Below are 26,484 nucleotides of genomic sequence, written 5' to 3'. Positions count from 1 at the left end.
TCAGGTCCTGCTGACTCCAGGGCCGGTGCTCTATTCACTGTGCCACCTAGCAGCTCTATGTTTTCTTTTTTATGACAAAAGGAGCATTTTGTTTCTGTATAGGATCCTAGAATTATATAGCTGTAGAGATGAAAGAGACCTCAGAGGCTATCCAGTCCAACCCCCTCAATTTACAGTTGAGGAAACTAAGGCACAGAGCAGGAAAGAGATTTGCCCATGGAATATACAAGTCATGAGTATCAGAGGTGGAATTTGAACCCAGGTCCTTTGGTTCCAGAATCAAGGAGTCTTCTGTCCTTGGTGTCATACTACCTCTTGTCCTTGATTCTGACAGGTGCAGGATTCCTTCTCTCTCTCTAGATTCTATTCCAGAAGTAAAATCTAGGTAGTTTCACCACAGCACCTTGGAATAAAAGTGCTTAGTATTTTCCCAGTAAATTTAAGTTAAGGGATCATTTTAAAATTAAGGGATCCCCTTTTGCCCACTTTATCCAAATGCACAAGGAGTACAGATGTTGAGTGAAGATATCTTATTTGAACTCAAATGTGTTGGGAAAGCAAATGGTTTTTATTATTGCACCTGTGTGTGTGTGTGTGTGTAAATACAAGCTTTATTTTCTCTCCATTTTCTAACTTTTCCACTCATCTTGTTCTTCCTCTCTTTTTCTCTCTGCCCTTCTTTTTTTCCCTCCTTTCCATTTCTTCTTTTTCAGAAGCCCTTCAGAGGCCAGTAACTGCATCTGATTTTGAGCCACAAGGTCTGAGTGAAGCAGCTCGTTGGAACTCTAAGGAAAACCTTCTTGCTGGTCCCAGTGAAAATGACCCTAACCTTTTTGTTGCACTGTATGATTTTGTGGCCAGTGGGGATAACACTCTAAGCATAACTAAAGGTAAGAGGACTGTGGATTGCTTGAAGTGATTTTAAGAGACAAAATTCAGAGAAATTATAGCTTAGGTTGACCACACTTAAGTAATTTAAATAATAGATTTAAAGTTTGGAATAGTGGAAACTGTTAGAAAAAAAATGAAGGAAAGCATTTTAGTAAACGACTGCTTTAAAAAATTCATACCACATTAATGCTTAAGTAAAACAGAACTGTCAATATGCAAGGTAAAGTTTCTTTTATAATACAGAGTAAAACTAAACTGAATATTGAGACATTTTGATTTATATCTGTATCCTAACGTCTATCCATATCTGTGATAAAAGCATAATTTTTGATAAATGGCTAATATTAGAAATGGACCAAATTAGTCATAATATCTAGATATCTAGATACACATTTCTATATACACATGAACATAATGTACATAGTAATGGATTTTGCAAAAGTGAAGTAAACTATATATTTAGGAAACTAAAGATTCCTAAAGTAATTACATAAGATTAAATAGATATGAAATAACATGCTGTCCTGCAATCCTATCGAAGATAACATATATAACTTGGTTTTCTTCTGAAGGTGAAAAGCTCCGTGTCTTGGGCTATAATCACAATGGAGAATGGTGCGAAGCCCAAACCAAGAATGGACAGGGATGGGTTCCGAGCAACTATATCACCCCAGTCAATAGTTTGGAGAAACATTCCTGGTACCATGGGCCTGTGTCACGAAATGCTGCCGAATATCTGCTGAGCAGTGGAATCAATGGCAGCTTTCTGGTTCGAGAGAGTGAGAGCAGCCCAGGCCAGAGGTCCATCTCACTAAGATATGAAGGAAGGGTATACCACTACAGGATAAACACTGCATCCGATGGAAAGGTAGGATTTCCAGAGAAGGTTGAGATGGAGCCATAGGAACAAAAAATGTTAAAGTTCAAATCTGGCTTCATACGTATCTCTATGACTCTGGGCAAGTTATTTAACCTGTCTGCCTCAATTTTCTTGTCTGTAAAATGGAGATGTTAGGGGAGGCAGTTCATTGGATAGAACTCTGGGCCTGGAGTCAGGAAAACCTGAGTTCAAATCCAGCCTTAGACTCTTAGTAGGTATGTGACTCTGGGCAAGTTATTTAACCACTCTTTGCCTTAATCAACTGGAGAAAGAATGGCAAACAACAGCCCATGTATAGTATGGTCCACAGGGTCACAAAGAGTTGGACACAACTGAACAGTGACAACAGCCTAGAATTGTAAGAATGAAATAATTTACTATTTGTGCTTTGAAAGCCATAAAGATGTGTGTATATATATGTATATATGAGTATATATGTTTATGTGTGTATGTATATACACACACACTTGCACCCACACATATATTTATGTATATTATAAGTATAGCTATCAGTTTACAGATAAGAAAATCAAAGGCCAAAGAAGTTAGTGACTTGCCTAAGGTCGCCCATCTAGTTTTTAACAGCTTTAGGATTAAATCTTGACATCAAGTCAAAGTGATGTCTCCCCTAGACTGAAAGATAGGAGTAGTCTAAAAGCCCTAAATTGGAGAAATTCTGTTCAATCGAGAGTACATTTCAGCTTTCATTTTGTGGATGATAGCAATAATTTTCATTCTTTTTAAAAATTAATTTTTATTTTTAGTCTGAACTTAAACACCAAATAGAATGGACATTTAGATGGAAAGGGGGTGTGTGGAGGCAGCTAGGTGGTATAGTTGATAGAACACTGGACCAGGGTCAGGAAGACATGAGTTCAAAACCTCAGACACTTACTAGCTGTGTGATCTGGTGCAAATTACTTAAGCCCTGCTTCCTTGTTTCCTCAGCTGTAAAATAATTAATAGCACTTACCTCATAGGGTTGTTGTGAGGATCAAATGAGGTGACATTTGTAAAAGTTCTTAGCATAATGCCTGGTACATAGTAGGTCCTTTATAAATGTTACCTATGATTTTATTTATAGATATATTTCTGCCTATATATCTGTATATATGAACAGAAAAAGAGGCTTACACATGAAAATATGGAACTCTAGGTTTCTATTATATATAGCTTGCTTTTCTTTTTGAATATCTAATCAGAACAACCTATAGCTTTCAAAGCTATCTGCTTGTCTGGCCTTCTTTCTGACATTCCTTCTGTTATTTTCTCTCAATTTGGGAGGAAAAAAAGATTCCTCAATGACGCTCTTTTCTTTTTTCCTCCCCCTCCCTTCATCTTTCTTTCCCCCTTCCCCTTTATTCCTTTCCCATTCCCCTTTCTGCTGTGCCATCTTTATATCCCCCTTGTTCTCCTCCCCCAGCCTCCCCACCCCTAACCTAACCCCTCAGACCCATGGGGGAGAGAAAAGAAAAACAGAGCCCTTCTGACCAATATACACAGTTGGGCAAAACAGATTCTTACATTTCTGTCTCTGAAATTTATAACTTATTCTTCCTCTCTAGTTTGCCACACCTCTGTCAGACTTCATCATCAGCCCTCTGGAATCATGTGTAGTCATTGCTTTGGTCAGCATTCTTGAGTCTTTCAAAGTTGTTTTTCTCTATAACGTTACTATATGTAAATCATTTTCCTGGCTCTGCTGAGTTTGCTCTGCTTCACTTCATTCAGGTCTTCCCAGGTAGCTTTGAAACTGTCATTTTCACAGTTTTTTACTATATTCTAGGATTTGGCTCTTAGGCCAAATCTAGTACATTGCTTGTTTTTGTATGACCTATGATCTAAGAACGTTTTTTATATTTTTAACTTAGCTCACATCCCATATAAAAAGAAATTGTGGTCCAGATTTACTGACCCCTGCTATATTCCATTATATTTGTATAGCCTAGAAAGATCAACTCTTGTTTCCATTTTTCTGCTATTGCAAAACAACAAAAAAATTTTATTTATATTTTTATATTTATTTTATAATATTTTTATTCAAAAGGATCTTTTCCCTCTTTGATCTTTTTAGGGAATAGGTCTAGTAGTGGCATGTTTGGGTAAAAGAATACGTTCAGTTTAATAACTTTGGGGGCATTGTTCTAAATTACTTTCCAGAACATCTACACGACTTTGTAGGTCCACAAACAATGCATTAGTGTGCATTTTCCCCCACAACCCCTCCAGCAATTGTCATTTTTCTTTTTTTTGTCAACTTTGCCGGTCTAATGGGTTTGAAGGAGAATATCAAAAGTTGCTTTATTTTGTATTTTTCTAGTTAGTTGTGATTTGGAACATTTTTTTAATATGGTTGTTGACAATTTGTACTTCTTCCTTTGGAAACTGCCAGTTCGTTTATTGGAAAACAATTTTCGTTGTTCTTCATAAAAGTGCTGGCTGGAGTCATATCTCATTACAGTTCCAAAGAATTGTACTAATGCTTTGTTGTATTGGACTTTTATTCATTTAGATAATTCTTGAAATACATGGCTTATCAGCTAGGGCTCTGGAACTGCTTTTATATATATTTATTTTTATCCTAGTGGTTTATTTGTAAGGGATTTGGACCTGGATGACTTAACTGGGATAATTGAACCCTCAGTAGTCAGTGGTTAAGGCATAAAAATTATTTCCCTAGGCCAACCTAAGTAAGTATTTTCTTTTTTTCAGTCTACTATTTGAAATGTTAAGCTGGAGTCCTGTTTTGTTTTGTTTTTTAGCCTACCTGATTGTGTAAATTCCTTACTTTCTTCTCTTTCCAGTTATTGGCCACATTTAATACAGTTCCTGTGTGCACTGGGCTCTTAGTAAATATTGATATATAATATGGCTCTAGACATAATAGCCCTTAGCTCACCACTTTCTAAAATGTTGAGCTAGGCTTTTCTACCTAGGCTCTCCCCTGGAGGTGTTGACACTTTGGGAAATATATTCAATTAATTGTAGGGTTTACTGCTCCAAGGAGCACTAGCTTTGAGTTGTTCTATTCCGTCTACCTCAGGGTAACTTTCTGAAGCTGAATATCTGGATCCTATTGCTGATATTTATCCAGGACTACAGTCATTCAGAAACAAGTGATTAGTTTCGATTTGTCCTAAAGCAAGCTTTCTTATCAGTCTTTAATTAGGAAAGACAGTGTTCTGTACTATCTACCCCCGAAAAAAAAAAGATGTTTGATTATCATTATTAAGAATGGATGCAAAAAATTGTGACCTTGGGGCAGCTAGGTGGCACAGTGAATAGAGCACCAGCCCTGGAGTCAGCAGGACCTGAGTTTAAATCCGGCCTCAGACACTTAACACAAAAACTATCCGTGTGACCTTGGGCAAGTCACTCAACCCCAACTGCCCTCCAAAAAGCAAAAAAAAAAATTGTGACCTGTTAAGACAATCTATTAGCTGATGGGTGATTTAAAATATTGGTGAAAGAAAAAAGAATTTTAAAAGTAATTTCCAGAGATTATAGTACCCTGTTCCTAGGCCTCCTCCATATAAAAACCAATAGTATTCCAAGCAGGTTATTTTTGTTCCAGACTCCTCACAGGGGATTACTTTTGTCTGATTACATTCACCCCTGGGTAACAGATTGTATTTCTAGGTACTAATCTTTGCCCCCCTGCCCTCAAATAAGGATTTTTCTTTCCTCATCTTTCTGAGCACCTGGGAACACCTCAGCTTTTAGTGTCGTTAGTCAGCCCCTCTGAGGAATTTAATATCCACAGCTGGGATGAATGGCTTTGGTGGGATCATATCCTGTGACTGAATGAAAACAGCATAGGAAAGGAGAGGTATTGCAAAAATGTGTGGAACTGCTGCTTGGCATTAAAAGTATGCCTAACATAGCAGAGCTTTGATACAGTCTTTTGAAAGCTTCCAAAGGGAAATTTTAAGGGTGATTAGGAAGGGTAGGCTGAGTTTGACTATGCTTAATTATTCTTATTTTCATATTCGCTAATCTTTTAAAAATTTATTGGAGTAAAGCAGATTTGCAAATAAGTCCCCTAAGGATTTTTCTTTTTGCCTCCACCCTCTTGGCTCATCTCTCTCTTATGTTCCCGGGCTTTCATAGAGGAGTTTATAAATGACCATTTCCAGCCAACTGACCCAAAGCTGCCAGACCTGGGCCACTAGTCTATTCCAGAAAGCTTTTGTTGTTTTGAATTAGAAGCTCTTGTTCTCCTGTTCCCTAACCAAGTTGAGCAATCATTATTTTTCTGGTTGGCTTTAAAATCTCTTTAAGTTTTCATAACAAGGATTACTGGGATTTTATCACAGTTCTCAGGGTATTTTTGGAGTTTAGGACCATGGCATGAGAGTGGTCTTGAAATTTGTGTTTTGGTTGGTTTGTTCATTTTTTTCAGGTGTTCTAGTTACTCTAGGCTATATTTTCATTTGTTCATGTTCATTGTAGTTCTCAAGTTGCCAGCACTTCCTTGTAGTGCTAATTTTGACATTTTATTCCTCTTTCCTTGGAAGAGAGGTTCAGTATTCATTATAATTTCATTTTTATGGATTGCTCTGATGACAAGTCAAATATGTTCAGGTTGATGAGAGTAGAGTATGGGCAAAAATAATGAACCAGTTCTGTGATCTCTCAAGTTTTCTAAACTTTATCTACTTTAAAAGACTTAGCTGATGCAGCAGGACTAGAGTAGAACTAGTAAAGCACCACCAAGTCTTCCCATGAAGAGAAACCTGGAACATTAGTGTCAGAATTGGATTTATAGCACTGGTGTGCTGGTAAATTTTAACAGCTGACTCTCTGGGGGGAAATGTATGCATGACACACTTTAAAATTTAATCTGCATTATTAACATTTTCTCCATCACTTTCTTGTTTAGATAATCGACAGAACAATAATTTTAGCCCTGATTTGTAGCTTTGCCAATTTTTGAGGTGTAAATACTCACACTGAAAATTTAAGAGTCAACTCTTAAGAACTATCCACTGACTCCAGTACACCATTGTCTTAAAGCCTTCCTAGTAGTATATAGAAGGTCCCAAGGGAGCATTGGCTCTGGGATGGAGCAGCCTGTAAACATTGTATGGGAGAGGTGTGACAGCAACTTTCTGTTTTGCCCAGTGCTGCACAAGTTAAGCTCGGTTAAGTCTCTGCGTCTGGGTTGTTAGCAGTAAAGTGCAGTCTTGAATTTTTTTTGACAAGGAGATCTTTCAGGTTACTGGGATGATTAGAAAGAGGTAGTCCTGGAAATGTGCTGTATGTATAAAATATTCAGAACCAAAGTGTCAGGTCATTCAGAGTTGTTAATTTCACTTTCTTCTCTGAACATGCCATGAGTTCCTGATACAGATTGCAGCTCATCAGCATTATTCTTCCCCAGAGAGCATAGTCCAGAATTGAGGAAGGAGGGTAGCACATGGGAGCATTAGGAATGGTCATGAACAGAATATATAGTAGTATAAGACAGTAGTTTTAATGTTTAATGTGTTTTAGTATGTAAATTTTATGGTGGAAGAGGAAATAAGTCACAGGAACTATAAATTTAATTATTGAAAAGGATAAAGTTGACCTTCTCTGTGAAACTTGCCATAATTTGGAATTTTTTTTTTTTTACAAAGTAGCCTATGAGGGAAGAAAAGAGGTCAAAGAGCAAAATCTGTATAAATAAGGACTTAGGGGAACTATTAAAAAGATTCTGTGTCACAGAAGAAATGTGATCTTGTGGTATCAGGTGGAACTCATTGTATATAGACTCTGTACTTCATACTATACCTAGGAAAAACTGAGTAATGAACGATCCTCCCAGGTGAGTTTGCCCCATCCCTAACAGCCAAATGCATCTTCTGTTCCCTATGGTTCCATGTAGCTTATTATTATGGATTTGTTTATTTAAGGAGCATCTTGTAGAATTTGTATATACTTGCCTTTTCTCCATAATGTTGAAAATTATAATATGAACTACCTGGAGAGGGAGGATTTATTAACACTTCAGTGAAGTAATTAGGTCACTGTTGGCTTCTCTTGGGAGAAGTAGTGAAGGGATTATTAAGTATCCCTTACCTTCCACTTAACTTTCTATATAAGCCATACTAATATTGTTAGTACCTAACATGGAAAGGAACTCTGTATATAACAACATATATGTTATAGAAACCACAAATCTCAGAAATCCCACACAACCAATTTTTTTTCTCAACTTGCCAGGTCTTAATGTCCGTGTTTATGTGTGACTCATGTTATCACCAGAACAATTCATTTTGTGGTTTCTCTTCATGTACTTTGAAGAAATCTAGCAAGTACCCATGCTTGGGCCATACTTCCTCATTCTAAGTAGTTCAAAGAGTATTACTAAATAAACCCACACAAATCATCAGCGTTTCCATATATTATCAAAAAAAGTTCAAACATCAAGAGATAGAGAAATTCCATTTAATAACACACATACACACACACGCACACATTAGGAGTCTACCCAGGAACTATATGAACACAACTATAAAATACTTTTCGCACAAATAAAGTGAGCTCTGAACAGTTGGAAAAATACTAATTACTAAAATAACAGTTCTACCTAAATTAATCTATTCAGTGCCATACCAATGAAACTATCAAATATCATTTTATAGACCTAGAAAAAATAATAACAAATTCATTTGGAAGAATAAAAGTTCAAGGATATCAAGGGAGGCAATGAAAAAAAAGCAAAAGAAGAGAGTCTAGCAGTACCAGATCTCAAACTGTATAAAGTGGTAATTATCAAAATAGTCTGGTACTGGCTGAGAAACAAAGTGGTGGATCAGTGGAATAGAGTGATTACAAATTCCATTATAGTAAATGATCATAGAAAACTAGTCTAGGTTATAAACCCAAAAGATCCAAGCTTTTGGAACAACAACTTATTTGACAAAAGCTGGGAAAACTGGAAAACAGTATGGCAGAAACTAGGTATAGACCAATATCTCATGCTGTATACCAAGAGAGGTCAAAATGGGTGCATGATTTACACCTAAAGGGTGATAGATACCATAAGCAAATTAAGAGAGCATATAATAATTTATGTATCATATTTATGGATAAGGAAAGAGTTTAGAACCAAAGAAGATATAGAGAGCTTTGCAAAATGTAAAATAGATCATTTTCATTATATAAAATTAAAAAGTTTTTGCACAAACAAAATCAGTGCATCCAAAATTATAAGGAAGGCAGAAAACTGGGGGGAAATTTTGCAACAAGTATCTCTGATAAAGGCCTCATTTCTCAAATATGTAGAAAACTGAGTCAAATTTATACGAGTGTGTGTGTATGTGTATACACGCAAACACATATGTGTGTAAAAGGTCATTCCCGATTGATAAGTGGCCAATGGATAATGAATAGCCAGTTTTCAGACAAAGAAATCAAAGCTATCTATTGTCATATAAAAAAATACTCTAAATCACTATTGATCAGAGAAATGTAAATTAAAAGAACTCTGAGGTACTACCTCACACCTATCAGAGTGGCTAATATGACAAAAAGGGAAACTGTTGGATGGGATGCAGGAAAATTGGGACACTGACGTATGTTTGGTGGAGTCGTGAACTGATCAGCCATTCTGGAGAGTGATTTGAAAGTATGCCCAAAAGACTATAAAACTTTGCATACCCTTTGATCCAGCAATACCCCTCTTATATCTATATCCCAAAGACATCCCCCCAAAAGGGGAAAGGACCTATTTGTACAAAAATTTTTATAGCAGCTCTTTTTGTAGTTGCTAAGAATCAGAAATCAAAGGGATACTCATCAATTGGGGAATGGCAAACTGTGGGTATATGATTGTAATGGAATATTATTGTGCTATAAGAACTGACAATCAGGATGAGTTCAGAAAAACCTGGAAAGGCTTAAAAGAACCAATGCATAGTAAAGTGAACAGAATCAGGAAAACATAAATCAATAGAAGTAATACATTTGATGAAGAACTATGAATCACTTAGCTATCTTAGCAGTACAGTGAACCAGTCCCAAAGGACTGATGCTATCAGGAAGCATGCTATCATCCATAAAAAGAACTGATATTGATTGAATGGAGACTAAAGTAGGCTATTTTTCACTTTTTTAAAAATTTTTTTCTTTTATTCAAGTCTTCTTGTAGAAAATGACTAATGTGGACATGTTTTGCATAATTACACATGTGTAATCTATATCTGATTGCTTATCATCTCAGGGAGAGGGAAAAGGAGAAAGGGATAGAATTTGGAACTCAAGTAAAGGATGTTAAAAAAAATTGGAAAAAAAAGTATTGCCATTCAACAGAAATAGCATGTTAGAATGGTGTACCTGTGTCTGTAAATCTTGGTGACCTATTCCTGTCTCTATTCCAAGAGCACACTGTTAGCTGAAAATTTTATTTTTTGAAATTGAATTAGTTGGATTGATTCACAAAGATTTATAAAGCTGAAGTCTACCTTATAAAGCCTTTGTAATGCATTTAACTTAAGCAAAACCATAAAACTATCCTTGCAAACATAATTACTTTATATCCTCTTGTGGGTTCAAGTATAGACTGGTTTGAATGTTTTGACATTATTTCTTTTTGGATTTCATAAAAATCTTTCCACCTTATACTTATTGTAAAGTTAGTTGCTATCAGTAAGCAGAAAGTCTTAGATGCTTATAGTATATCTGTGGTCTTGTATGCATGTTATGAGGAATTTAAAATAGAGTCCTTTTTTTAAAAAAATTAGGAAGCAGTAGTTTACCCCTTTAAAAGAATGACACACAGCTACCAACATTCACATTAATTGCTTTTTCTTGACCCCTCCCTTCCTCGCTTCCATTCTTCACTTTCTCCTTCCTCCCCCTTTCTTCTTTCCTTCCTTCCATTCTGTAGAGAGATTTTTTGACTTTAACAATTTTATAATATTATAGGTCCTAGATAAAGTGAAATGATTTTTGCCTTACAAATTTTTGTGCTTTCCCATGATGAACTTGATTGGAAGGGAACATATTACCTTTCTCCTCCCACTTTCTTTGTTGAGACACTTTAGCCCCAAATCCACCAGGAAGGCCTGGGCAAGCTTGTTTCTTATTGCATCATTTTTTGAGGGTCATACCTCTTGGCTTTATGAACTTTGGGAACATGATGCTTGAGGTGTGGACCAAAGAGCAAAAAATATGAATCATAGGGGATCTTATATACCTGATAACTTTTAGCGTCTTATTATTGAGGCTTCCTTGGAATAAATCTTTTAAAAAATGTAACTGGAAAATAAGATTTTTTTTTCCAAATCAGCAGATTAGATTTCTCTTTGTAAGTCCCTTTTCTTGCTTGATTGAGTACCTATTTGTTAGTCAGTAAATATTTGTTAAGAGCCTACTGTGTGCCAGGTACTGTGCTAACATGCTGAAGATACAAAGAAAAGTGAAACGTAGTCCTTATTCTCAAGGAGCTCACAGTCTAATGGGAGAGACAACATGCAAACAACTATGTACAAACAAACTAGATTCAAAGACACCAGAACTAAGGGAGACCAGTCAGAGCTTCTTGAAGAAGATGGAATTTCAGCTGGGCCTTGAAGGAAGCTGGGGGAGCCAGGAGACAGAGTGGAGAGGGAGGATATTCCTGGCCTAGAGAATGGCCACTGAAAATGCCTGGAGTTGGGAGACAAAAGTGTCTTGTTTGAGGAATAGCAACGAGAACAATGTCACTGGGTTGAAGAATACGTGAAGAATACACGGAAAGGTGGAGAGTGGGAATGCTTTATGTTATGAAGGGTTCAAGTGAGCCCCAAACAGAGGATTTTATGTTTGTAGATTACTTTGTTACCCAAGATGCAATCCGAACTGTTTAGGGTAAGACAAGATATCTCATTTGTTTGGATCCCTCATTTAATTTGTGGGTATGTTCTCCATACATCTCACCCCCCCCTCTCATAACCTTTGCAACCTGTGCAGTTCATATCCATATCTTTTCCACTATTCTTTAATAGAGATATACCTATCTGTGTACCCATTGTGAGATAGATAGGTAAGAGTGAGCAAGTATTTATTAAGTGATTACTATGTGCCAGGCACTGTGCTAAACACTGGGAATACAGATATAAGCAAGCAAGAGTCCTTGACCTTAAGGAACTTTATTTTTATAGGGGAAAGGCAACACATAGAAGGGAGCTTTGAGGGGCAGGAAGCATCCTGGGTGTTTGGGCCCCAGTATGATAAGGCAAAAACTCACCTCTCTGAGCTGAGGGACCAAGGGTCCTAGCCCACAGTAGCCACTGAGGAGGAAGCTACAATGATGGTTCTAGTAGAGAAGGTATAGTTGTCATGTATAGTGTAGTAGAAAGTGATTAGTGACACCCCACCCCCAGCTTGATCAATAAAGAGGAAAGATAAATGTTTAATTGGGAAGCTTGTTAAATGGAGGTTTACTAGGACCTTCTCATTTGATTTGATTTCGTCTTATGTCTATGCTGTCTGACAAGATGCCATTTTCTGCTTGCTTTAGCTGTACGTCTCCTCAGAAAGCCGCTTTAACACTTTGGCAGAGTTGGTTCATCACCATTCAACAGTGGCAGATGGATTGATCACCACTTTGCATTACCCAGCTCCCAAGAGAAACAAACCCACCATATATGGAGTGTCTCCTAACTATGATAAGTGGGAGATTGAGCGGACAGACATTACCATGAAGCACAAACTTGGAGGAGGGCAGTATGGAGAAGTGTATGAAGGTGTATGGAAAAAATACAGCCTAACTGTGGCTGTAAAAACCTTGAAGGTAAGTACTGGTGTACACCATACTTTTACTGTATGTTTTATGTTTATAGTGAGTAGAATAGTTCCTGATATTGTGTAACTTAATTATGGTTAATTTTAAAGCAACATAAGTCAAAAATTGTACCATTCAAGCTTCTAAGTTAGTCTTTTGCCAGCTTGTTCATTTTAATCCTTCCAGTTATGCTTCTATGTAAGGATTGAATTATCCAGTTTTAATGTGTTGGCACACATGAGTAGAGGTGAGAATGACTAAGATTCTTGGGTATAATAGGATTAGTTATTTCAGTCATTCAGTCAGCTAGCATTGATTAAGCTCCTACTGTGGTTCTCCTTATTGGCGAAGAGCTGGGGATTTAAAGAAAGGTAAAAAGGGAAAATCAGCCTCTGCTCTCAAGGAGTTGACAATCTAATGGGGGATACAAGACATAAACCAAAATGTACAAACAAGATAGGATAAACTGGAGGTAGTCTCTAAGATTGGCATTAAGATTAAGAAGGACTGGGAAAGGCTTCTTGCAGAGGGTGAGCCTTTAGCTAAAACTTGGAAAAAGCCTTGGAAGCCAGGAGGCGGAGATAAGGAAGGAAAGTGTTCCAGACATGGGAGACAGCCAGTGAAAACAATGAGAGTCAGGAGAGGTCACGTTTGAGGAACAGGAAGGGGGTCAGTGTCACTGGATTGCAGAATACATATAGGAAAATAAGGTGTGAGGAGATTGTAAAGATAGAAAGAGGTCAGGTTATGAAGTAATTTGAAAGCCAAATGGAGGACTTTATATTTGATCCTGGAAGTGAGAGAGAACTACTAGAGTTTATTGAATGAAAGGGCAGGGTTAGATGACATAGTTAGACATGTGCTTTAGGAAGATTAATTTGACAGTTGATTAAAAGATGGATTGGAGTAGGGAGAGACTTTAGGGAAGGAGACCAACTATAGTAGTTAAGCTGTGACATGATGAGGGCTTGTACCAGGATGGTTTAAGTGTCAGAAGCTACCAGGGTAGTAATGTCATCAAGATAGAGCCAGGTTTCAGTTAAGTGCAAGAAGACAGATGGAGAGAGGAAAAGGTTTAAGATTTGTTATCTTTGGACGAGGCATTCTAGAGAGCTCAGCAGAAGAAGGTTTGGGTAGCTTTAAACTGGGAGTTTAAGTTGGGGGTTGGGTTGAGAAAGATGGGAATAAAGTGGTCAATGGAAACTGGAGAATGGAGCTTGAACAGTGGCAGTCAGAGGTTCAGAATCACTGGGATGGAGTGGTTTTATAGGTTGAAAGTTTGTTAATCATTGAAGAATGAGTTCAGGTAGTTTATCACTATCCACAGAGGTTTGGCTTTGGATGGAGTTTTACCAGGGCTTAAGGTTTAGCAGCTGTGTGTATCTGTCAGCCATCCTTAAGTAACTGTTAGAAAAAGGTATTTACCAAGGTGGTACAATAACTGTTGGTACAAAATAATCCCCCAGAATTCTATGACACATTCTCTCACAAGTACATATAGTGTTCAGGGAAAAGGGGCTCAGGATTAGAGAGCACCACATATGGCAAAGAGGTCACAGCTCCTATTTGATGGATGTCATTTTTTCCTATTGTGGGGTGACTGAGAAGTTCCCCATAAGCATGGTTATTCTTTATTGTGCCCTTGGCTACCAGTTCTGCCACTGCTGTCAGTTGATGCTGGGGACTTTCAGTTTTTGAAAGGTTCTTTGGAAATTATGAGTTTCAGTTAAATGTAGGTTTTAGGAAGTAGCTGTTTACTCTTTTTTTTTTTTTTAAGCAATTGGGGTTAAATAACTTGTTCAAGGTTACATGGCCAGTTATTTCTGGGTGTGGTGCTAAGTATCAGAGCCCAGATTCGATCCCAGGTCATCCTGACTCTGGAGCCGGTGCTCTTACTTGCTATGCTACCTGGCCGCCCCAGCTATTTACTCCTGAGATTTCAAAGAAGGAAAAACTTTTGAGTTGAGATCTTTTAAGAGTTATTCCAGGGGCGGCTAGGTTGCACAGTGAGTAGAGTGCCGGCTCTGGAGTCAGAAGGACCTGAGTTCAGATATGGCCTCAGACACGTAACACACACACACACACACACACACACACACACACACACACACAAACTAGCCGTGTGACCTTGGGCAAGTTACTTAACCCCAATTGCCCTCCAAAAAAGCAAAAAAAAAAAAAAAAGAGTTATTCCAAGTGACTAGTGTTACCTTCTTTGAAAGTGAGCTGCAAAGGGGCGGCCAGATATCACAGAGAGTAAGAGCACCGGCCCCAGTGTCAGGATAACCTGGGATCAAATCTGGGCTCTGATACTTAGCACCACACCCAGAAATAACTGGCCGTGTAACCTTGAGCAAGTTACTTGACCCCAATTGCTTTAAAAAAAAAAAAAAAGTGAGCTGCATAAGGTATCTCCGAATATTGCCTCTTTTCCCTTAGAGACATGGCAAGATTATGTTAAAGCCATATGATAACAGGAGACTTTATGATTGAAATGATCCTCACACTTTATTCCTGGCTGTAATTTCAGCCTATTAGAATAATGCTTAGGATTTGTGATTTCCAAAGGTTAATACTTTCTTTTGAAGTTCTTTGACATAGTGAGGCCCCCAAGGGAAGGTTTTTCATTTTTACCTTAACTCCTTTAAAGTATGGAACTCTGCAATCCTTTCAATTTCTAAATCTTGTGATTCTGTGGCTTTACTTGGGAGTAGAGTGTCCCCTAGTGGGGACCAGCATTATTTTCTGATTCCTTTATCTGAACTGTGGTTATGTTGAATTATCAAGAAAAATGGAATTACAATTCTTATCGTAGATAACTGCAAGTGGAAAAAAGAAGAAACATCCAGCCACTCACTCATAAAAGAGAAAGAAATTAAAGTAACAGTCAGAGTCATTGAAAATCAGAATTGAAAAGAACTTCAAATACCATCTGACTGAGAAAACCAAGGCTCCAAGTAGTCAAGGGACTCCTCTGAGAAAGCTTATGGCAGACTTGGAAGTAGAATACAAGTTTCTTGACTGGAATTTCAGGATTCTTTCCACCATACTCTGCTGTCATTCAGTGTTGTTAATCCTTCTCAAAAGAACTTCTGACCCATTCTCTGTTTGTTATTAGCAATATCAAACATCTTTCTTTCTAGAGATTATTCTAATGTAACTGGAATTTTCCTTTTAGTAGTGCTACAGCTAAGTTTGGGAAACTCTTATTCCTAGCTGGTTAAAGTGAGTAGTAGATCCACCAGAAAGAATCTTTTCAGAAAGAATCATTCAGTTCAACCCCCACATTTTATAATGAGGAAAACCAAGGTCCACAAAGATTAAATAACTTGCCCAAGGAGATACCAGTAGTAAGTAGTAGATCAGGATTTTAACTCAGACCCTATTACTCCAAATCTAGTGCTCTCCAGGGAAGATTCCATTTTATTGAGGTTAATTCTTCGCATTAGCATAGAAAACACTCTCACAGACTAAACAATAGAGTAGGGATTTTCAAAGGAGAAGGGGTCTTAGAATAGAAGTAGAAGCCCTTGGATACTTCACTGTTTCTGGAAGTAGACACAATAATGTGTCACTTAAACATCGATATTATGTTTCAGTACCTAGAAGCTGGCTTCCGTGAAGTCAGCCTAGAGTGTCTATAGGGAATTTCCTAAACTACCCTTAGCTGACAAATCAAAACTAGAAGACAATCCTCCTGCTGCTCTTCTTTGTTTCTTTACTTTTCATGGGCCCCTAGTTACTAAACTAAATTTTTAGGAGGCTACCAGAGGTGGGCGACAAAGGATAATGAGGGGACTGGAGACTATGCTACATGAAGATCATTTCAAGAGAGTGATGAGAGCCCAGAGTAGAAAAGACTGGGGGTGGGAGAGAGGGAGTCCTTGAAATAGATTGTTGTTTGTCCTTTCTCGAAGAGGATCAATGACATCAGGAGGGTTTTGTCTTGACTTGCAGGTGAATCAGATTTAAGTGAGGCAGAGCTGTGCAAAGTCATCAGCCTTACTCTCTCCTCCAGAGTCATAGAGTTCAGTCACAAGACATAAGTCAGGACCACTGACAATGGCCCTAGTGAAATAGAAGATTTGAGGTGTAATCAGTTAAGATTCTTCTCTAGGTCCTTGACAGGTTAGGGTGTGTCTGTCCTGGAAAGGTGATTTTCAGTAGGGAGGGAATGTTAGAAAATGATGTGCTAAGATATGGTAGTAGAATATGATGCAAAGAATCACACCGGGATGGAGCTGAAAAGGGTGTACGACTTTCCATGAAGGGGATAGTCTTAGAAGCAAGGATTGATTCTTATGTGGAAGACACCTTAAGGTAGAGATTTTCTTGGCTTTAAGGATGGTATCTGGTTGGGGCAGACTATGACTTAGTGCACATTTAAAATCTCTTTCCACAATACTTACATAATGCCTTTCTAGCTGGCCCACTGGAAAAGCTAGTGTTTGAGTTTGGGTGGCCAGTCTTAAATCTCAGATCATAGTCTTTAACTCTGGATACCTTGGATGTAGAAGGCAGCAGAGAAATCAGTTGGCTGAGATGACAAAGAATGTGGTGTGACCAGAAGTATCAGACTTACTTCCCAAAGCAGCCTTTCATAATCCCTTGGACTGATCTAGAGCCAAAAAGCAAGAAAGAGGGGGGCAGCCAGGTGGCTCAGTGAATAGAGCGCCAGCCCTGGAGTCAGGAGGACCTGAATTCAAATCTGGACTTAGACACTTAACACTTACTAGCTGTGTGACTTTGGGCGAGTTACTTATCCCCAAATGTCCTACCCTCCCCACTCCAAAAAGCAAAACAAAAAAAAAGTAAGAAAGAGGGGGGAGTTATTTGAGGGTGGGATCTCCAGCCACTCCATATCTTTAATTCTCACTAGCTATTGACTTAGATTTGTTGGATGGATATTTGGGGACATGGATATAATTGTGCTTCACACTTGGAATATATACAAATATGCTTACCAGACTAGGTTTGTCTCTTACTAACAGGGAATTCTCAGAGAGAGGGGCATTATACATTGTGGAGGGTGGGGACAACTGTTGAGGAGTTTGGGTAGGGCAGCCATGAAAGGGGGTCTTGGCAGACTCCCTTGGCCCATAATTCTCGTTATGAGAATTGGGGACATCTAATGTATAACTACTCCTGTGTGTGGTTGAAGAAGACTGGAAATGAGACATGGTGGGAGGCCAAGATGTTTAAAGGAGTCAGAAATTGGGGTGAGAAGGAAAGGAATAAGCATTTATTTAGTGCTTTTTATGTGCCAGGCCTTGTGGCTAAGTGCTTTACAAAATATTATCTCATTTGATGCTCACAACTCTTTGTGGTAGGTACACCCTATGATCCCCATTTTGCAGTTGGGGAAACAGGAGCAGATAAGTTAAATGACTTACCTAGGCTCAAACATCCAGGGTTGGATTTGAATCCAGGTCTTCTTGAATCTGGGCCCAGTGCTCTATACACTGAGCCACCATGCTGCTTTTAATGAAAGAAGACTGTTAAAAAGGTATTAAATTTACTGTGGAGAAGAATGAATGACTGGAGGTTCTTAGATAATAGTGACAAGGATTTTGTCACGCTGAAGGAAAGATGAAAGTATGAAATAGCTTGGCATAGTAGATAGAGTACTGAATGAATGAATGAATGAATGAATGGGTATTTATTAAGTCTACTTTGTTCTAGGTTCTGTGTTAAAAGCACCAGGGATACAAATACAGACAAGCAAGATAGTCCCTGCCCTCCAGAACCTCTCATTCTAATAGGAGAAGACAACATATAGAGGACATATAGGTGGCCATGAGGGAGGGTTTGGGACAGGGAATCCTAGAGTATTGGGATTGGAGCAATAGAGAATTGATTGATATGTCCTTACAAGGAGTGTAGTAATTAATTTTACTGCAGTTTTGCAGAGTTAGAATTGGAGGTGCTGAGGGAGGTGGGGGCATGAGAAGATAAAAGTGAAGATCACTGGTGTTTTGCAGCATAGCATGGAGGTGGCCAGAAAGTGTCATGAAGGCTCATACCAAGAAACATCAGGCAAAATGTTGACTCAGCCGAGCTCAGAGTCCCAGGGTGGGACCTTCAGTGCCAAGTGAGGATGGAATGCTGGACATAGACTCTAGAAGACTTAAGAACTCAGATACTGATTGTATGAATGTGGGTAAGGCACTTAGCCTCTCCGAGGCCCTCAGATTCTTCATCTGTCAAATGAAGATAATAGCACCAGCCTCATAGTTATAAAGATCAAATGAAATAATGTATGGAAAGCACTTTGAAAATCTTAAATTGTTATATAAATAAATGTCAGCTATCATCTTTCTGTCATTGCTGAATGATGCTAGCAGGGGGAAGAATGAAAGTGGCAAGGACTATAGTGGGAAAGACTATACCAGCTCCTCATTTTGGTCTCTTGAGGGTATGAGAGAACAGTCAGCCTTGGAAAGGTGTCTAAAAATGTGGTGTCTTCAGGGGGGAAAACTGAGTTTCAGTGAACAACAGAGAGTGGATAGAGTGTGAGGAGAGATCTATGATAAATGAGAATTTAGTAATAGAAGACACATTGTAGAAAAGGAGGACAGAGACCACAGGCACTAGAGAGGGCAAAGGCTGGACTGGGTAGAGATGAGAGTGCGGGGAGAGGTAGCAGGAAAGAATGTTTTTCAACTTGGTACAAGGCAATTTTAAAAATCATAAGAATAAGAGGAACAAGAATTAGGAATTTATTAGCCATAGTGTATGGGGAGTGGTACCAAATATGGAGAAGCTAAGTCACATTCAGGATTCTAATTAGAATGATACTCTCTGAATCCCTGCAGTTACAGTGGGGCTGAGGGTGAGAAAGGAAGGAAACAACCAGTTGTTAAGTGTCTATTATGTGCTAGGTTCTGTCCTAAGCACTTGTAGCAGCAAGCACCCCAGCATCCCCAGGGTGGCTGCCAACACAGGTTCTTAGATCTGCTTTTCTAAGGGAAAGCAACTCAAAATGGGTTAACAAGCTTACTTTAATTAATCAAACATATCATTTACCTAGTTCAGGGGAAAAAGCACCCCAAACTACAGAGGTTACAAGCAGAAATTACAAGAAGACAGAGAAACAAACAGACAGGCCTCCAACTGTCCAGCCATTACATCCATATCTAGTCAGTTACCAGAGAAGGAAGCATCAACATCGGGTTTTCAAAGCCAGGGGGCTCTCAACGGCTGCCCAGAGTCTCATCTGGTCAAATCACACAACACTTCTCAAAGTGAGCCCCAAAACAATGCCTCACATCAGGGATTGTATAGCCTTCTCCTGGCTCAGAGAATGTAACAACCCTCTTGACCCACTGCCCAATCACAAAGTATCTCCTGAAAAACAAGCCTCCCACTACAGGCTCCAGGTGCACTTAAGGCTATCAAAGGGTCTAGAGGCAGGGAAGATCTTAAAAATTTACATTCCTATAACAGCACTTTTGCAAATACTGTATTATTTGATCTTACTACAATCCTGGGAAGTAGGTGTTGTTATTATCCCCATTTTACAGTTGAGGAAACTGAGGCAAATTTTTTTTTAAGTGATTTGCCTACAGTCACATAGCTGTTAAGTGTCTGAGGTCAGATTTGAACTCACATCTTCCTAACTCCAGGCCTTGGGCTTTTTTCCACTTTACTACCTGATTGTCTCAGGGATATATTATTTGTCAGGAAATGTAGCAACTTACAATCATGGATAAACCTTTATTGGGTGCTTAGTTTATGCACTATGCTGTTATGTTCTAGATACACCAAGGCATACAGTTTCTGTTTTCAGAGTTTACTACAGGGGAAGAAGGAGAAAGTAGTGGCAAATACATCACACCTTCACTACAATGATCTCAGCTGTCCTTCCTGTGCTTTTCCCAGGCCGGACATCATGATGGAGACCCACCCTATGAACCCTGGAGAGTATCTACCTAGAACTAAGCTGGGGAAAAAGGTGGATTGGTCAGGTGATGTGTTCTGTTGGGGAAAAGAAACAAAGATAGTGGTGGAACTCTAGCTAATGTTCAAGTTTGGCTGAAAAAATGTAGGAGTGTAGGAGATTGTGTTCTGAAATATGGCTGGAAATGTAGGTTAAAACCAGATTGTGGTAAGGCTTGATGCCAGGCCAAGGAGTTTGTATTTTATCTTAGAAATAATACAGCTAAACATGTGCATAAGGAAGATAATTTTGTCAATTGTGTAAAAAGTAGATTCAAGAAAGCGAGATAACTGGAGGCAGAAAAAACAATTAAGAAGCTATTACATTGACAAAGTACAACTCTCTTTTATGCTAAAAACCTTACATCATATAGGAACATCTTTTTAATATAAAAAGTATCTCTCGGGTCAAAAGCAAGCTTTATATATAATGGGTCTACACTAGTGTCTTGCCCAATAAATATGGGAATGAAGCAAGGATAACCACTCTCCCCACTATATATTGGATATAGTTCTAGAAATGCTAGCAACAGCAATAAGACAAGAGAAAGAAATCAAATTCTACTTTTCCCTTCCCCCTTCTCTCAGTGCATCCTTCTTTCTCACCCCTTAATTTTTATTTTCCAGATATCATTCCATCATAGTCAACCCACACCTGTGTGTATGTACTTCTGCTAATTGCCCTAATAATGATAAAGTTCTAAAGAATTACAAGTATCTCCCCATGTATGAATATAATATGAATAAATTAACCTTGTTGGATTCCTTATGATTTCTCTTTCCTGTTTACCTTTTTATGCTTCTCCTGAGTCTTGTATTTGAAAGTCACATTTTCAGTTGAGCTCATCTTTTCGTCAGGAATGCTGGACATTAAATATCCATTTCCCCCCCTAAGGATTATACTCAGCTTTGCTGAGTAGGTGATTCTTGGTTTTAATCCTAGCTCCTTTGCTTTCTAAAATATCATAATCCAAGCAGTCTGATGCTTTAATGTAGAAGCTGCTAAATCTTGTGTTATCCTGACTATGGTGCCATGGTATTTAAATCATTTCTTCCTGACTATTTGCAGTATTTTCTCCTCAACCTGAGAACTCTAGAATTTGACTGTAATATTCCTGGGAATTTTCATTTGGGGATCTCTTTCAAGAGGTCATTGATAGCTTCTTTTACTTTCTATTTACCCTCTGGTTCTAGGATATTTGGACAGTTACTTAATAATTTCTTGAAAGATGCTGTCTAGGCTTTTTTTTTTTATCTTGGCTTTAAGGTAGTCCAAAAATTCTTAAGATCTATTTTGGATCTATTTTTTTATTTTTAATTTTTTTTTAATTTTTGAAGGAGGAAGGCAGGGCAATTGGGGTTAAGTGACTTGCCCAAGGTCACATGGCTAGTAAGTATTAAGTGTCTGAGGCTGGATTTGAACTCAGGTCCTCCTGAGTCCAGGGCTGGTGCTCCACACATTGCACCACCTAGCCACCCCTGGATCTATTTTGCAAGTCAGTTGTTTTTCCAATGAGATTTTTCACTTTTCTTCTATTTTTTTCATTCTTGTGGTTTTGATTGATTGTTTTTTGATGTCTCAGGGAGTCATTAGCTTCCACTTATCCAATTCTAATTCTTAAGGAATTATTTTCTTCAATGGGCTTTTGTATCTCCTTTTCCATTTGGCCAATTCTAATTTTTATGGAGATCTTTTCTTCAGTGAATTTTTGTACATGTTTCTATTTGACCAATTCTTCTTGTTAAGAAGCTCTTCTCTTCAGTGAACTTTTGTGCCTCTTTTACCATTTTGACCTATTCTGCTTTTTAAAGTGTTACCGTGTTTCCCCGATAATAAGACCTATCCCGAAAATAAGCCCTCCCCTTACTGTGTAAGATTCCTCTAAAATAAGCCCTATTGAGATTGCTACTGTAGTGAAGGTGATCCCCTGCGCTACACGCTACATTACGGTACCCTCTGTATGCACCGCCCCCCCGCCCCCCGTGAAATGCACGCTGCGCTCCGAGCTGCATCCAATCAGAGCTGCAGCAGTGAGCGCATCATCCTGTTCTTTATTGAATTCATTATTGATTAAAGGTACATTTTTTTGTTCACATTTACCTGTTTATGAAAATTGCTGTCAATGTTCATTAAAATAAGCCCTCCCCTGAAAATAAGCCCTCTGGTGTTTTTCTGTCCAAAAAAATTAATAAGACAGTGTTTTCTTATCGGGGAAACACGGTATTTTCTTTAGTATTTTTTGTGCCTCCTTTACCAAGGTGTTGACTTTTAAAATTATTTTCTTCTTTCTTTTTTTTTCTTTTTTGGAGGGGGGAAGGCAGGGCAATTGGGGTTAAGTGACTTGCCCAAGGGCACGTGGCTAGTAAGTGTTAAGCCACCCCCATTATTTTCTTGTATCACTCTCATTTCTTTTACAAATTTTTCTTGTACCTCTCTTATTTGATTTTTAAAATCATTTTTGAGCTCCTTCAAGGATTCCTTTTGAGCCTAAAACCAATTCAGATTTTTCTTTGAGACTTTGAATGTAGCAGCTTTGACTTCATTGTCTTCTGAATTTATGTTTTGATTTTCCGTGTCACCATAGTAACTTTATATGGTCAGGTCCTTTTGATTTTTGCTCATCTTTCTGGCCTATTTCTTGACTTTTAATTTTATATTAAAGTTGTGCTCTGTTCCTGGGGTAGAGGAGGTACTGTCCCCAAGCTTCAGGTTTTTTTGTGCTGCTATTGTTAGAGCTAGTTTTGGGGGTCTGCAAGTTTTCAGTTCTTCTAGAGTGTTATGATTGAAGGAGAGGTGTGGTCTTTGCTCTCCTGGACTGTGCTATGGTCTGTGTGTGACCATATGTACTCCTTTCTACTCTGGCACTATGTCCAGGGTTGCCATTCCTGTTAGTGTTCCTCTTCACCCTGGGACTGTGACCCATCACCACATATGGGCAATGCAACAGAGTTCTGTACCCAGTGCCAGCAAAAGGTACCCTATGATATCCTTCTGACCAGTTACTTGAATCCCTTACTATCAGTGAGCTGAGAAGCTGCTGCCACTGATGATTCAGTCCCTTCCTGTTTCCCAAGGCCTGTTATTAACTTGTTAGGGCATGGCCTGTCCTAGATGGTACCCCACTTTTGCCCTAATGAGACCTTTTCTGCCAACCTTCTAAGTTGTCTTGGGCTAGAAAATTTCTTCCCCCATCTTTTTGTTGGTTCTGCTGTTCCAGAATTTGTTTTGAGGCATGATTTTAAAATAATTTGGAGAGGAATTTTGGAGCACTCTAAGGAGTCCCTGCTGTTACTCCCCTAGGAAATGTATTCTTTTTTTTTTTTTTTTTTGCTTTTTGGACAGGATAAGGTAGGGCAATTGGGGTTAAGTGACTTGCCCAAGGTCACATGGCTAGTTTTGTGTTAAGTGTCAGAGGCCGGATTTGAACTCAGGTCCTCCTGACTCCAGGGCCAGTGCTGTATTCACTATGCTGCCTAGCTGCCCCTAGGAAATGTATTCTTAACCAAACAAGAGATAGTTGCAATTACAAAAGATAAATAAATAACTTTGGTTATATGAAATTGAAAAACTTCTGCACAGACAAAATTCATATACTTAAAATAAGAAGGGAAAAGGTCTTTGTATCAAATTTTTTTGATGGAGGTTTGGTATCCAAGATATATAAACAATAAACAAACAAACAAATAAATAAATAAGAAACTAATTCCCCCAGAAGGTGAATGGCCAAAGGATATGAACAAAGACTTCTCAGAAGAACTGAAAAGTATTCACAGTCACATGAAAAATTAAATGGTCAAAATCCCTAATAAGAAAAGAAATTCAAATTAAAACAACCCTGAGGTTTCAACTCATACCCTGAAAATTTACAAAAATGATCCCAAAGGGTCAGTATTTAATGTTGGAGGGAGTGGAGCATGATAGGCACACCAGTGCATTGTTGGTGGAGCTATGAAATGGTGTGACCATTTTTCCTCACACACAGAAGTCAGCATTTTATTCTTTAGTATCAAAAATACTTGGAAGGAGTGGCTCGTTAATAAATCACCAGCCCTGGAGTCAGTAGGAACTAAGAATTAGGAATCTGACTTCAGACACTTAACACTTACTAGCTGTGTGACCTTGGGCAAGTCACTTAGCCCCAATTGCTCTGCCTTTCCCCTTCCAAAAAGCACAAAAAAAAATACTAGGAAAAGGTGATAATACTAGGAAATTTTATTCGTTAGTATCAAAGGTACTAGGAAAAGATAAGCAAAAAAAATTGCAAATAAAATAAAAATCCATTAAATATCTGATAGTTAATTATGAATACATATAGGTATCAAACATAATTTCAAAATAGTTTGATTTTTTTAAATGTTCATTTTTAGTTCCAGGTTCTCTTCCTCTTTCCACCCTTCCCCCACCCACTGAGAAGGCAAGAAATATGATCATCATTATACATATATGAAGTCATGCAAAACATATTTTTGTATTAAAACTTTTGAAAAGCAATTTGGAATTATGCAAATTAAGTGACAAATGTGTCTATACCCTTTAAACTATTACTGGTTCCAGAGATTCTGTTACTGGGCTTTTACCCAAAAGAAGTCATCAATAAGAAGAAAGTTTCCATATACTTCACAGTATTTATGGTAGCACTTTTTGTGATAGCTAAGAATTAGGAACAAAATAGATGCCTGTCAATTAGGAAATAGCTAAACAAATTGTGGTACATGAATATAATGGAATATTGCTGTTCTGTAAGCAATGAGGTGTGTTATAAATACGGAGAAGCATACATGCATAGATGCCAGGGAAGTAAGCAGAGCAAAAAATAAGTACATATACGTGTGTGTTTGTGTGTGTGCATGTGTGTATATAGTAACTACCAATGTAAATGGAAAAATAAAAAACGAATGTGACAGAATTACAAAGAGGAAGCAGAATTCAAATGAAGAACTATGAGAGGATAACCCCAACCTACCTCTTCATGAAGGTGGGAGATCCACAGGTATTATACATTGCACATATATTCAGACTTTTTCAATGTATTGGTCAGTTATGCTGATTTTTTCTCTCTCTAAAAATGTGCTATTTGTTTTATTGGATGACTATCTGGGAGAGTGTAGGATATTTGGGATAACTATGAAGATGTGAGAAACAGAAGCCATTAATAAATTCTTTTTAAAAGCTATTACATTCATCTGGATGATAGGTGATGAAGGGCATAAGTGGAGAGAATGGGACAACTGCAGAAGATGTTGTCGAGGCTGACTCGAAAGGATGTGGCAACTAAGAGAATGGGATGGGGGATAGGAGGGGAGAAGAGAAGGCAATGCTAAGTATGTGATTACAAAGTTATGAACCTGGGTGATTGGCTTAGCAGAAATAGAGAAATTGGGAAGGAGGAAAGTTTTGGGGGACAAATTTCTGTTTTGGTCATGTTTAATTTGGAATGCTGCTTCTATATCTAGACAGAATGTATAGCTAGTGCTTAGAGGTCCTGGACTGGAGTTCAGGATATTAAGACTAATTATGTAGATTTGGGGTTAGAGATAAGTGAGTCTGTGGGAGAAGATTACTGAGAGACCATGTAGAGAGAGAAAAAGGCCCAGGATAGAGTCTTGGGGAGACTTCCATGTTCAGGGATGGGAAAAGGAGGGTAATCTAGTAAAAAGACACTAAGAAGGAGTGGTTAGACAGGTGGTGGGTAGGAGGAGAACCATGAGAAAGCAGCGACACCTAAACTATGAGAAGAAAGACTCCCCAAGAGGAGAAGAGTGGTTAACAGTGTCAAGTTTCAGAGGGATTAAGGAAGGTGAGAAACTAGAAGAGTCCATCTTGACAATTAGTAATTAATTGCTCATTGCTAAGCCAAATTGTAAGTGGTTGGCAAGGAAATGGATGCAACACACTTACTAGATCATTATTAAATAAACAACCAATTTCACAGCATGCCATGCATGCCTAAAATGTGGACAATTTACTTCTCTTCCCGGAATAGGAGTAAACCCAATATTTTAAGTCAGTCAACATATATTA

General features: G+C 38.3%; 1 protein-coding gene across 2 annotated transcripts in view; it reads left to right on the top strand.

Annotated features, from left to right (window-relative positions):
• ABL1 (ABL proto-oncogene 1, non-receptor tyrosine kinase) overlaps positions 1–26,484 on the top strand; it is a 215,342-nt gene that overhangs the window by 166,947 nt on the left and 21,911 nt on the right. For both annotated transcript variants that reach the window (XM_069069343.1, XM_069069344.1), the window contains exons 2-4: positions 714–890; positions 1,464–1,759; positions 12,261–12,533. In XM_069069343.1, the coding sequence (XP_068925444.1) occupies positions 714–890; positions 1,464–1,759; positions 12,261–12,533 (746 nt within the window). The remainder of the gene's footprint in view (positions 1–713; positions 891–1,463; positions 1,760–12,260; positions 12,534–26,484) is intronic.

The sequence above is a fragment of the Petaurus breviceps genome, unplaced genomic scaffold (assembly GCF_028583685.1).
Source record: "Petaurus breviceps papuanus isolate PSGF00001 unplaced genomic scaffold, PetGlider_PUasm1.0 90779, whole genome shotgun sequence".
Taxonomy (NCBI): domain Eukaryota; kingdom Metazoa; phylum Chordata; class Mammalia; order Diprotodontia; family Petauridae; genus Petaurus; species Petaurus breviceps.
Note: the sequence above shows the minus strand (reverse complement) of the source record. Positions and strands in the feature narration are given on the sequence as shown.